This window comes from Grus americana, chromosome 16, assembly GCF_028858705.1.
Source record: "Grus americana isolate bGruAme1 chromosome 16, bGruAme1.mat, whole genome shotgun sequence".
In the NCBI taxonomy this organism is placed as follows: Eukaryota; Metazoa; Chordata; class Aves; order Gruiformes; family Gruidae; genus Grus; species Grus americana.
The window spans coordinates 14,704,844-14,717,973 of NC_072867.1; the positions used below are offsets into that span (position 1 = coordinate 14,704,844).

At 49.5% G+C, this 13,130-nt stretch overlaps 1 protein-coding gene across 5 annotated transcripts; it reads right to left on the bottom strand.

Moving 5' to 3' along the window:
* Positions 1 to 95: 95 nt before the first annotated feature.
* MORN3 (MORN repeat containing 3) lies at positions 96 to 12,801 on the bottom strand. Of its 5 annotated transcripts, XM_054843816.1 has the most exons (7): positions 12,678 to 12,801; positions 11,188 to 11,274; positions 9,531 to 9,686; positions 8,643 to 8,800; positions 6,483 to 6,642; positions 3,657 to 3,841; positions 830 to 1,186 (listed from the first exon to the last, which is right to left on the bottom strand). In XM_054843816.1, exons 3-7 carry the CDS (start codon positions 9,673 to 9,675, stop codon positions 1,115 to 1,117), a joined length of 720 nt encoding a protein of 239 aa, XP_054699791.1. In that variant the 5' UTR covers positions 9,676 to 9,686; positions 11,188 to 11,274; positions 12,678 to 12,801; the 3' UTR covers positions 830 to 1,114. The 5 variants fall into 5 exon arrangements, with proteins under 5 accessions (XP_054699792.1, XP_054699791.1, XP_054699793.1 ...); XM_054843817.1 differs by lacking the exon at positions 3,657 to 3,841 and having other exon boundaries at positions 96 to 957; XM_054843818.1 differs by lacking the exons at positions 830 to 1,186; positions 3,657 to 3,841 and adding an exon at positions 3,976 to 5,740 and having other exon boundaries at positions 11,188 to 11,256; positions 12,678 to 12,697.
* Positions 12,802 to 13,130: the final 329 nt, after the last annotated feature.

The following is a 13,130-nucleotide window of genomic DNA, read 5'->3' on the forward strand; positions in this document are numbered from 1 at the left end:
ATGCTTATTTTCTCTAGATCCCTTATCTCTTCAGCTATGGCATGCTAATCCTACCTGCATATTTCTGAGGATCTCTTAAACGCTTTCAGTTACTCATTTCGGTCATAACATGAAGATAAAATTTCCTGTTCGCGCAGACTGGTATAAAGAATATAACATAGTTGACATGCTTTTCTTCCTGTCAGCACTGCTTAAATCTTGGGACTAAGTATGAGGTGTTGTTGCTGAGTGCTTAAATAGAAAAGCAGGTTATCTTTCAGCCTAGAAAACACAAAGGGACCAAATAAACTGCAAATAAGAGGCAGTCGAAGCACAGCATCAATGGGGTGAGCTGATGGCTCCCTCGCCTGCAGTTTGTTTTCAGCAGCCAGCTGCTGTGCTGCCTTCTTCCCATCTATGCGGGTGATGCTCAGCGGTGCCCCGCGGAGCAGAAGCCCCACAGCTCTACGTGGCTGGCACGTTGTCCTTGCATTGGGTAGAAACAATGCAGGGCCGGGGAGGGCTGGGGGAGCAGAGCCAGCGTGAGACCTGGTGCTTGGCATTCTCGGGGTCAGGGGGAGAACCAGCGTCATGTTATGGGAAATGCAGAGAGAGCAAGTAAAGCTGTATTAATAAAAATATTAATTGAAACATGATCTGTTATAACTTCAAAAGCTATCTTGGGTCACAGGGATGTATCGGGCCAAGTTTGGGGGGAGAGGACAATTATTTGACTGTACTTTTCTAGGGCTTTGGTTTTATAAGATATAGGAAAACCTGCTTCTTCCCTAAGGCAAGGTGAAAGACCTTTATGCCAACAGGACTGCTCATTCTTTACAGGAGGAATAAGTCAGAGGAGCTGGGCAAAGTCACTGTCTGTCTTCCACTGTTTTGCTGCTTGTGCTTTTTCTCTTTTTTTTCTTCTTTTTTCCTTTTCCAAAATAATGGGGGCTGGAGGAGGTTTCTGAGCAAGGCCACCTGCAGAGTGAAGCATACATGGGCAGCCTGGAGGGAAAAGTGAGGCAGACCACGAAACGATACACCACAGTAGGGATTTGAGGCGTGAATAAGTAACCCAGGATCGTGTTTGTATCTCACATCTTTTTTTTTTTTTTTTTTTTCCTTCAGCATCCGGTTATTCATTTTGGCTGTCATCAAACATCGCCCAAGCCTCTGCTAAAACACCATCTGGATCGGCTAGTTCAATCTAAATAAAAAGAATATCAATTGGTTATGCAGTGTAATTGAAGAAGCTTAAGGTTTTATAGATATTGATTACTTGAGCATTAACGGAGAATCTCCTGTGTGTTGGGGCTTCAGTTTACATTGCAGCCTTTCAATTACTGTTTTTGGAACGTTGCTATGCTTTCCTAATTTTGTTAGTGCGTTGAACATCACCTCATCTCCTTGAAATAGCTCTGCGTGGAGCAGACTGGTTCTCCTTTAACAAAATGCATTCTTAGACAAAACTGCCTTTGGTGTGTAGCCTGCTGGGTCTCACCTATGGTTTCTAAAGGTAAGTGCAGTAACCCTAGTGAGCATCAAAGGTCCCAGAAGGAAGCAGGAGACTGGAGTTGTGTAACCGGTGTGCACCTGGGTGCAGGTTCTTGCGAGAGGAGTGCCAAACCCCTGCCAGGCCCTTGCCATGTCACTGACCTGCTTTATGCCTGATGTTCTCGGTGGGGGGGGTGGTCATGTGGGGGGCGGTTCTCCCAGGCAGAAGACATCCAGCCTTCCATCTTGATAACGCTTTCTGAAGCCTTGGCTTCAATAATTATAACAGCAGCTATCCCAAGTCCACCATGTTGTGTTTTTCCCCATCTCTGCAGTCATATTCCAGGTTCTGCCTTGATGCAGCCCCATCATCTACATACTGAATTCCTTCAAAGCTTATGACAAATTGCTCTCTAGTTTTCAGCCATTTGCTGTCCTGAGCATCCCCACAGTTTGTTCCTTTTACCTGCTAAGGAAGACGCACAGTGATGCTTCTCCTATGCAGAAGCTCAGATCCTCACCGTTGGCCTCTTGCCAGGCAGAAGCTGACTTCTTAGTCCATCTCTGGTTTTCGCGGTTTCTAATGTTCACCCTACATCTACTTTTCTCTTAACAGCTACTTGCAACAGTAATTTGACAGCAGGCTTATGAAAATCTGAAGTCAATTTTTCTCTTTTTATCTGTTACTTCCTTCATATTCTGAGATCAATAAATCTCTTCTGATGGAAAGCACAATAACGGCAGTGAAAGTTGATGCTTTTTGCTCATAGAGCAGAAGAAAATTGGGTCATAACTTGGTCTTCAGGGAGTTAAAACAGCCAGGCTTGAACATCCTGCCTTAGCAAAATGGCAATTCATCCCAGGGCTGCTGGGCTGCCTGGCTGAGGCGGCAGTTCTTGGCTGACCTTTGACAAACCTCATAAGGTAAATATTTTTAACTACAGAAGTACTGCTCCTTTCACTCTTTTTGCAAATTTGAGATTGTTTTTCCCTGGTGAGTACTTGGTGGTTATTATTCTGCCCTGCCGTGGGTGTGCCTAGTACTTAGAGGATTAACTAGCTTGTCAAAAATGCCGGTGCTCAAAGAGCCCTCGCTATAGAAACCGGATTTGAAAAATTAAGGGAAGCAAAGATGTAACAGCTTCAGTAAGCTGCATGTGCCCGCTATTGTTTGCAGTGACTTCATCCCTGGAGCAGAGGAGGAAGGTAAGTGGTTTTACCTGCCACAGGGCTGTGCTATTCCCTGCGCTGTTGGAACAAAGCAGTGTGCTGCGGTTATCCAGCGTGGTTCTGCTCTGCTCTGAGTAAAGAGGGGCTTCCCCACCCATACCCTGCAGTAACTGTCCCTTGGAAATGCGATGCCTTTGTGTTTCACGTGCGCAGCACGCAGACCACGGGAGATTCAAGCTGAGGCTCTCTTGGCCGGTTGTGCAACCTGGAGCTATGTCTGTTCCCTACTGATCCCTGTCCCCCGTCCTCCGAGGGCACAGAGCAGGGGACAGGCTCTCCCATCCTCCGGCTCCTGTGCTGAAGTGAAAGACAAGGACCTGGCAGGTGTCCCCAACCCGGTGGCTTGGTGTGTCTGAGTGCCCCATTGTGCATCTCGCCAAGTCTTCAGGAGGGGGACAGGGACTGGCTCTTTCTCCACAGCCTGTGTCAACCTCCTGGGAAAAGGGGAGCAAAGCATGTCGGCTCTGACACCCATCTGCTACGCACGTCCCTCTACCCAGCTGGACGCAGCCGAGCCCCTGACTCAGGGTGCCCAGGCAAAGGAAATAGCTGATATTAGCACCGCAGCTGCTCAGGTTTCGGTAAGGTCTAGTCAGCTTTAGCAGTTTGGCTTGGTGAAATCATTTGGTTTTGACGCAAATCCCACTATTGTCTCTGCCTCTATTGTCCCTGTTTCCTTTGTGCTGCTTTGGGTCCCTAAGCAGTTTTGGTGTATGAGAACTGTGTTTTTTCAGATGTAGGTGATTAGGAGGCTCCAGCAGTGGCTGGACAGGCCAATTGTCCCTGTGGGGCCATTTAGGACACTGATGGCCAAAAGACTCTGAGCACACACCCTGTGAGCTGGGAACCCCACGGGGGTGATTGCTTGAAGAGTGAATTGCTACCTGGAGAGCTGCCCTGAGCACTGATAAATGCAAACATTGCTAGCAAAACTGAAATTCCCAAGCAATTACCTTTGGGATTGGATACTGAGTAGGGGCAGGAGCTTCATCTCTGCCAAAGTCAATCAGAATTCCACATTTTGGTATATCTGCTGCCCAGATACCTTCAAACAACTGTCCCTTATCCAAGTAGAAAAATTTCCCTGGGCCATGCTTCTTTCCATCTTTCCAACCTCCTTCGTACCGATTTTCATTTGCTGCAATTAAATACATGAACAGACCATGAAATTTGCACTGTTTCATTAAGGGGCTACAAATGAAACCAATCAACACAGCAAACCGACACAAGAGGAAATCAGCTGTTTGGCTCCTCTTAGTAATTTTGAGGGGGCTGTGGCACAGCGTGTCATTCTGCTTTTGTGGTGCTCAGTTTGCTGTGCCACAGAGGGAGAAAAGGCTGCGGAAGAAACCCACGCTTGCCCGCTTGGAACAAGAACTGCATTCACCTGCTTCGTTCTTCTCCCGGCGATATTCATTTTTTGCTGATAACTTGGAGCGAGTGAGCCCAGGGCAAGACTAGTAGCTGAGTCACTCTTCACAACATGAAAAATTATAGGACAGAAGTTTTGGGTTTGTCACTGCAACAAATCACGCAGGATCTCTGGCTTGAAGAGGCTTGTTTGTCTGGGAAAGGAACAGCAGCACTGTCTGATTGTTGTCCAGTCAAAATAATCTTGATTTCAAGTAATACTTGTAGTTATGTTTTTCCTCAATGAATTACTGAGCAAGAATCGCTGTGAGTGTCTGAACGGTTCAGGCAATCAGTTAGAGACTGTTTTTCCAGCTGTATTGCATCTCTTGGTGTTTTTTCTGCAAGTTGAGAGAGGGGGTTTTTTTGGTCTCAGTGCTGCTCTCCAGGAATCCATTCATCCATTACCAAATGGGAGAGCAGAGCTGCAAGGGGAAGAGAGCAGCCTCATCCAGAGACGTTGGTTGAGAAGGGGCATCACATCCGCGATGATGTTGGGGCTGGGATACATACAGGCCACCCTGTTCTCACTCTGTGAATCCTCTGCTGTCCCCTTTTCCCAGACGTAGCATTTCTAAGTCAAAAACCACGGGGTTTCTAACCAAGTTACTTAGCAGAAATATCTTTGGGTCTCATCTGAACTCTGCCATTCTTCATGGCAAGAGGTGGCTGAAATACCAGGGCACCCAGCACAGAGCCACAGAGGAAGCTGGGGATTGCCAGAATGCCGTAAGGCAAGAGGGAAAACCCAAAAATGTTCCTGGGGAGCATGGCTGCCGGGCTCTTCAGGCAGGGTCTGGTTTACAGGTTGGAGCCGTAGCGCTGGTTATCTTCAGCTCACATCTGGTGGTGTGCTGACCTGCAACACCGACCTGCCCTGCCTGCTGCTGGGAGCAGCTCAGCTTCTCTCCAGCCACCGACAACTCAGAAACCACCAAAATCACAGACCTAGCTGTGATGGAGGGGCCATCGAATGCCCCGGCTGCTCCCATCTGCTCCCCTCCCAGAGCATCTCGGAGGCTGTGTTGCTCACAGCCGAGATCTCCTCTGCGGACATGTAATGCTCTGGTTTAAAAGTCAGTTGCCTGTAGCAGAGGCGGCAAGTCAGCGCGGTGCTCCCAGCCAAGCTCGCCCTCACCAGGCACGCTGCCACTACAAGCAATTTAATCTTGAGCTGCAGCTCATCGTGACCTCCACTGAAGAACTCCTTTTCTTTCACCATCGCCAAGCTGCCGGCACGTGGGCACGCTTCCAGCGGCTGAGCTGAATACATTAAGCTTGTGGGTATGAAATAATTGCTCTGGCTAATTTTAACCAAAAGGAATCCAGCTCGCAATCGCTTGCAGGCTATGCTGGAAGCAACCGGGCTCCGGAACAGCGCATCAGCTGCAGCTCAGCCCCAAGGGGTCGTCAGTGTATAATGCGGAGGGTGATTTTGATGGGAGTGAAGTGGATCGGTGGAAGGAGTTACCCCTGGACGCGAGTGCTGATTTCATCTGGGCAAGCCATTGGTCCAAAGTGACTTTACAGTCAGCAGAAAGGGTGCAATCGTGCATGTGATGTGCAGTGAAGGTTGTGCTCGTTCCTCCCAGCTGCTTTGCTTAGCTAATTACTAGCCTTGAGATCACTTTCAAGCAAAAAAATAAATAGATGAATAACAATATGGAGATAATATTTCCTCAAATGTTCCTGGAACACAGCGTCTTGTACTGCAAAGAATTGGGATTCTTGGCTTTGGGGAAAAATGTGTAAAACTCCAAGCAAAATAAGGGAAAAAAACCCCAAATTTTTATTTTTATGATGAAATTGTCCCCAACATTCCCAATCCGTGATGTGCTCGGTGTTATTTTTGGGAAGGGATTGTGTACTAATGAAACCCATGTGTTCACTCAACGTGAGCCAGTGTCGGAAGTAAGAGAGGGGATGGAGTGAACTCAAAAAGAAAACTTCTCTTTTTTTTTTCTGTGCTGGAAACTGGACTCCTCTTTGGTATGCAGCAGTTATAAAGTGTGTCTGGCAAAGTGCCTGGCTTGAAAAGAGAGATTTGCTCTTCTCTGACCCATCAGTATATTATCTCTAACCCCAACCATCCCAGTCATTTAAATGTAAATCACAGCAAAAATAAGCTTTCATGCATGTGGCTCGAGTAGCACAACGCCGGCCCTTACATAGCCCGTGCTGCCTCCAGCCCCAAACCAGGAGAGAAGGGATGACACAGGGGAGCCGCCGCAACCCTGACACAAGGCTGCGGTGGGAGATGTGGTGTAGCATCCAGAAATCTGGATGGCAGAGCCATCCAGAGAGCAGCACAACACCAAATACCTTGAAGGGGGCGGGTGATGCATTGGGCAAGGGTGGCCAGTACTTACGCAGCCGCAGCATCCCCTGCCCACTGGGCCGGTCCTCCAGCCACTGTCCCTCATAGATGGATCCATCCCGGTAGTACATCCGTCCCCAGCCGCTCCGCAGCCCACTGCTCCACTCACCCTCGTAGCGCTCCCCGTCGGGGTAAAATGTCGCCCCATAGCCCTGGATGGCAGCACAGAGATGGCTGATTAGGAGTTGATGTTCAATTTTGGGATATTACTTTCCTGATGGGCTACTCCTTTGCTTAGTGCTCTTACACATAGCTGCTGGCAGCCCAGCTCAGTGGCTGTTCATATGTTGAAGGAAATGAGAGGTGATAGTATGGAATTTTTTTTGGCAAATGATTTTATTCCCATGACAAAACCTCAGGTTTGTATCTCAGTGTGTTATTATTAGCATGATTGCCACTGATATTTGGCTAAAAGTGTGTTTTACTAGTATATAAAGCTGCCTGGGGATAGGCAGCGTAAACAGGACCCATCTCTCACTGTGGGGATTTCATGTCTTTCAACCCTGCCCAGTGTGTCCCAGGCTGGGCAACTCCTTCCCTTGCCCCTGGGCAGACCAAAGGTCTCTAAGTGATGCTCACCACGGAAATAGTTTTGCCTTCTCCTCCATCCATGCATCCATGCATCCATCCACCCATCCCTACCCCCAAAGAGGTAACATTGCCCCTTGCCTTGCTTCTTTCCTCCTTCACAAGAAGCTAAAGGCAGCCCTGAAGGCTACCTGCGGTGAGACCGGCAGCGATGCCATGCATGCCTCCCTGCATGCAGGCATCACCCCAGCAGGGCAGGCGAGCTCTGACATTGAACTGTCTCTGTTCTTTGCTTTCCCTCTCAGGCTCGATACCGCTGGTGGGTTTGGTTGGTGAATTAAGACCACTAGGTATGTGCAAGCCGGGGACCCCGGGAGGTGTTTGTCTTACATGTGTGTCTGCCATTAAAAGAAATCCAGAGGTACCCCCTATGCCAGGGAGTGATACCAGTAAGAAATAGTTACATATTACTAATGAGTTTTCTCACATGAATAAAGTGTTAATTTATCTCTGAAGAAAAAATAAAATCAGTTCTGGAAATAACTGATTTTTCTGTGCATGAATTTTATTCAACTGCATGGATGTAAAAGGGAGGTTTTTGTAGAAGAAACAAACAACCCTAGCGATATTTGGATGTCATTAGAAATCTTTCACCAAAGCTCAATCATCCTCAAAGAACAGGAGGGGGAGATCCCTCCAAGAGACTGGACCCATAGAGCCACACGCCAATTAGAAGCGTACAAGGCTATTAATTTAAGAGCAGACACAAAGGCAAACACACAGTTTCCATTGGCAGATCAGAAAACATTCCTGCAAGGATTTTGCACATCAGATTGCAGTTATTTTTACCAGATGACTTCCTCATTATGTTTCCTTTAGAAAAAAACAGTGATTTATGTGACAGTCTTAACTTCCAAAAGAACTCGTGTTATTTGTCTAATATGCTGTAAAACTCCAGAAGAAGGTACATTTTCCTGCAGTGCTTATAATACAGGTTCCTCCAACTGCTTCAAGGATGAGAGGAATGAAAGGGATGGATGGGGAAGATTAAGACACGGGATAGGAAACCTCTCATCCTGCTTGGCCAAGCTGCAAATGAGTCTGAGCAGCAATCGCTGCTCTGCAGGACCTGGTGGAAGGTTGGGGCTGTAGCCTGGTCACCAGCGGCAGGTGGGATGTGTCCCTCTCCAGAGGGGCAAAAGCGGGCGATGGTGTGTTCTCGGCCACGCTTGGCTTTTTATGAATGATGGATTTTTTTACTCTTGAAGGTTCCTGGGCTTTCTGCAAGTTCAAATTAAGATTTAAAGAGAGCCCAAGCTGTTGGTTCCCTATTGCCAGCTGTGGGACACGGTGCAGCTCCTGCAGCATCTGACATGGAGAGGTGAGTAACACCAGCAGCAGCAGGGTTGGGGAGGGCAGGGAGAGAGGGCTTTTGAGCAACAGCTTTTTCTCTTGCTTTCATTTTCTTGTTCCATGTATTCATTTCCCCAAACCCTTTCAATTCAGCCTCAGTATTTGAAAAATCAGTATTTTAAGTGATCTTTTCGCATGCGTGCACCCAACTCTTCCTCACATTTTGGGGAGTGCTGCCTCGCCACCGGCAGGTGTAGGACGTCTCACTTACGCATTTTTTGTCGTTTTTCCACCAGCCTGTGTACACCTTCTTGTATTCCTTGGTTACGGGGTCAGGAATGCTGTACGAGCCGTAACCATCCCGCTTCCCAAACTTCCAGTCACCGCTATAAATAGCTCCGGTGCGTTTCCATACCTGGGTGCCTTTACCTGTTTAATAAAGAGGAATTATGGGGAGACCATGGCAGTTGTTAGGAGAAGGGTTTACGGGGCTGCTTTCCTACAGCTCCATCCCAGGCGAGGTGGCGCTGCCTGCACCGAGGCAGGTTTATGTCTGGGATTCAGTTTAGCTTCCCAAGTCGGATGCATCGTTAATCTTGATCAGAGGCTTCCTGTGTGGCCTTTGCTGGATGCATTTAAATCTTTCCAAACCTTGGTTTACTGCTTGTAAACAAGCCTGTCCTGCTCTGGCTGCTCAGGGCTCCATCAGGGTCTCCTTCCCCTGCTCCGTCTCCTGCAGCACCCGCTGTGGCTTGGGAATAAATTAATATTCCTGAAACCAAGTGCTTTTCAACACTAGCAATGCACCAGCAGCCCTGCTTTGCTTGGGATTTTGCTGCAGCCAGGACACATCCTGGTGCGTGGAGCTGACTTCAGTTTGCTGTGTTTGTAGGGGATTTTTAAACATCTATAATCTAGATATTTCAGGTAATTGCCCCAGAGTGCATGCGAAAGCTCTTCAAGTTACCTATTAGAAATATGTTTGAGCACATTTTTACATGACATATATCAAAGATATACATATATATATATATATATATAGTTGTACACAAATGAATGGTCTTCCAGGAGCATATGCAACTGCTGACGGCTCCCTGCCCCTAGGAACCTTTGTAAAGACATTTAAAGTTGTACTTTTTCTTAAAATGGTCTATCTTACCGTGTTTCAAGTTGTCCAGCCATTCCCCGGTGTACTGATCCCCATTTACAGCATAGGCCGTGTGTCTTAATCCACATTTCTGTGCTTTCCTGTCCCATTCATGCCAGAGAGGCTCTGTAGCCCTGGGGTATTTTACAATGGGCATATTGTTTGTGGCTGGAGAGGAAAACAAATGATTGTCAGCAATAAATTAGAGAGAAATTACTAAGGCAGGTGCTGGCAGAACAGTCTATATGTGTTTTAATAGGCACCCAAGTGAGTAATTGATGTCTGGCTTGGGAGGGGTAAAATAAGACATGTAACAAACAGAAGGGATCTAAAAATACTGAAGTACAAACCAGCACTACCTGAAAATAGGCTTGCAGCATAGCCTGGCCTGTTGGGAGATGTTAAATAAGTCTCAGCAGGTTGGGTCTGTGGTGGGCATTGCTCTCTACCCCTGCCGGAGGTCTTGGGGGGCACAGGGAAAGGCAGCCCCTTCTCTGTGCAGCCGAAACCCTGCCAGGCTCCTTCTCACAGTCGCTCCTCTGCCGGCTCTGTGCGAGGTGGGAGCAGTTGTTTAAGCAAATTAGAAAATGGTTTGCTAGGAAAAATCTTAGGACATTGGAAAACATTCACAAGGCGGAGCAGGTCAGAGAGTTGGCCGGTGTCCCTGGGGTGCACCAGGAGCTGGGACACTTCTGGGGAAGAGAAGGGAGAAGAAGATGTTTTAGCCCATAAATCCAGAGAGGACAACAGGGGAGTGCGGCACGGTGGCAATTTCTGGGCGTTGCCGGTGGAACGACTTGCTGTTCAGTGCAGGGGGAATGCCAGCATGGACTCAGAGGTGAGAGTGTTCTCCTATAAACCATAAATAAATACCAGAAAAGTGGCTGTAGAAACAAAAAGCAAGATTCTATGAATGCCCTCAACATCCAGAGCTTGGCTGGAGCCCAGCGGGGTGCGATGCTCTCCGATTTTGTCTCCTGGGCTCCCCCTTCTGTCCTGATTCTTTGATGGAGCCATGTCTAGCGATTTTTCTGCATCTCCCCCCTGTTGGGAGCGAGCTGAGCTCCCACTCCTGCTGGATGCTGGGGAGCCCAGCGTGGGGGAAAGCATGGAGCTTGGGAAGAGAGGGGAAAGGTAGGTGCTTCAGGTCCTTGCTAGGGAATAAAAGCTAGAAATTATATCTAAGAAAATATTAGCGTTCATCCTCAGTTCTCCACGTAGCTGTGGGAAATGGTCACTATTTGCGACTATCATTGCTAAAAAGAAAGTATTTCTGTGTCCATGATGAGCCTTCCTCCCCCCAAAACAGCTGTGTTGTGTAGTGCGCGTCCCACATGGCTCCTTACCATGGGGCTGCGGGGAGCACTGGCAGGGGCCAGGGGAGTGCAGGCAGGGCTGGGGTCCTGCCCGGGCGCTGCATTGTGAGCTCGGACCTGGGGAGGTTCCTGCCAGGCTGTGGCAGGAGGAGAGGGGCCAGAGAGCAGGTTCCTGGCTGGTCGCTCCCCCTTCGGCTGTTGAACGTGGGTGTCTCCTCCACTGACCTCAAGGAGAAGAGGGAAGTCAAAGACCACCACATTGCTAACTCTTGAAGGAGATGTTTTGGGGATGAGGTTGTCTGTGACGGCAGAGGAGGATTTGGCAGCCGGAGTCTCCTGGCTATGCCACTCACCTGGGAGCCTCCTGGCTTGAGGACACTGAGGGCAGGATCTGTCCCTCGGTACGATGGTGTCGCAACCTGCTGCAGAGGATAGTTATTCTGCAATGCAAACACATGATACACCGCAGCTGCTAAGTTTCTCCCTTGAACTTTGGGTGCCACAGCCCCCAGAGAGGGGAAGCTCTCGCCAATATTCACCAAGAGATAGAGATATATATATATATATATATGAAATATATGCAATTTTTGCAGGTCACAGAGCCACATGTTGCCAGCTCACATCTGTCCTCCCCTTGCTGGGGGAGCAGAAGAGCTGAGCTACAGCTATGTGCACCCACCCCGACACCAGCCGTGACCTCCAAGCAGCTCACGGCTGTGAAGAGAGGTCTCCTTGCTACCCCTACCATATGGGAGCATCACTGTCCCACCACCACATCTTTAGCTCAAAAATTAGGATTTAAAAACCCCACAGAGGATTCCAGCTGCGGGGGGCAGGCCCAGCACCCTGCTGTCTGCTCGCCATGCCCTCAGAGCACCCAGGGTAACGCAGACTGGTGGGAGCCACCTTTATTAGCTGAATGCCCTTCCAAATTTACAACAGCGATGCCAGATTTGCGTAAGTGTTAACGTAGTCGGTATTTGCTGCCCTGGATGTTTTTAGCCACCTACTAGAAGGGCGCAGGGAGGCTGGCAGCAAGAGGCAGGCAGTGCAGAGCCTCCCGTGCAGCTTCTGCGTTTCCCCGGGCAGGAGATGCCTGGCAGCCTGCAACAGCAGCTGCAGCTCTCAGTGCCGACGGCTAGAGGCTGCTGCTCCCATGTGTCTCTGCCATCACTGCTGCGCTTGGGGAAGAGGATCTTACAGAGTTCTCCATCCTGCTCCAGACACTGCTCTATGCACCTCGGAGTTTTGTCAGGTTTCTGGTAAAACGCAGCTTTAGTTTGTGCAGCTCTACGGGAAGCCCAGTTTTTCTCCCGGCCCTTCACAGGACTTCAGAGCAATGCAATTTAGCTACAACTATACTTTTATCCAGCTGTACATATTAACTTCATAAAGAGCAAGGTGGAAAATTCAGCTGGCTGCAGAGAAGAGGCTGCTGACTGTCCCTGGCAGCCCCCTGCCTGCTGCCGCATCCCGTGGTGTGACCTCCGCACCGCGCAGCAGCATCCTGCCTGACCATTGCCTGGCCCCGAGGATGCCCCGCTGAGCTCACCCCTTGCATTGACCCCTGCACCACGGTGCTGCCCCGCACCAAGGTCCCTTTGCCGGCACCCTCCAGCACAGCTGAGCCATCCCTGGTCCTCCCCTGCCACAGCAGTGATGTCTCTGAGCAGGATGCTCAGGGCACCTTTTGCTGCTCCTCCCCAGCGAGACCAGGGCGCAAGAGTGGCAATGGGAGCAGATGACGGGGAGAGCCCACATGCTCGGTTTGCAAAGCACCCTCAAGTCTGGCCCATGCTCCCCTGCTGCCCCCCACTCCAAGAGCCACCCCGCAGACACCAACCTGCGCTCGGTGCTGCCGGCTGCATCGGCAGGGTCGTCATAGCAACGCTGCCAAACTCCTGCGCGAAGGGTCATGGGAGCGTGGTCACGGGAGAGCTGCCGTCGGAGAGCTGCCGGAACCAGCGGCTGCGGGCAGAGAGAGATGCTGGTGGGACACAGGTTCACCCTGCATGCCCCACAGTGAGCACAAGGGATGGAGCCGGAGCTGGGCGCTGCTCTCTGGAGCTACATGTCATCAAGTTAAGGATTATCCATCAGAATATAAAATGCTGAACAGTAACGAGTGTTTCACCTCTGGTTGTTTTTTTATATGTTGTGGTGGGTTGACCCAGGCTGGACGCCAGGTGCCCACCAACGCCTCTGTCACTCCCCGCCTCTGCTGCACAGGGGAGAGAAAATATGAAAAGCTCCTGGGTCAAGATAAGGACAGGGAGAGACCATTTGGGGGTTGCAG

What these genes read in the sequence shown, in the direction of transcription:
- MORN3 (XM_054843814.1), bottom strand. Translation starts at nt 9,675, where the DNA reads ATGCCCATTGTAAAATACCCCAGGGCTACAGAGCCTCTCTGGCATGAA. An exon ending in GCTGGACAACTTGAAACACG is followed by an intron (nt 8,801 to 9,530) that starts GTAAGATAGACC and finishes TTTATTAAACAG; the next exon opens with GTAAAGGCACCCAGGTATGG. An exon ending in GGAAAAACGACAAAAAATGC is followed by an intron (nt 6,643 to 8,642) that starts GTAAGTGAGACG and finishes GCTGCCATCCAG; the next exon opens with GGCTATGGGGCGACATTTTA.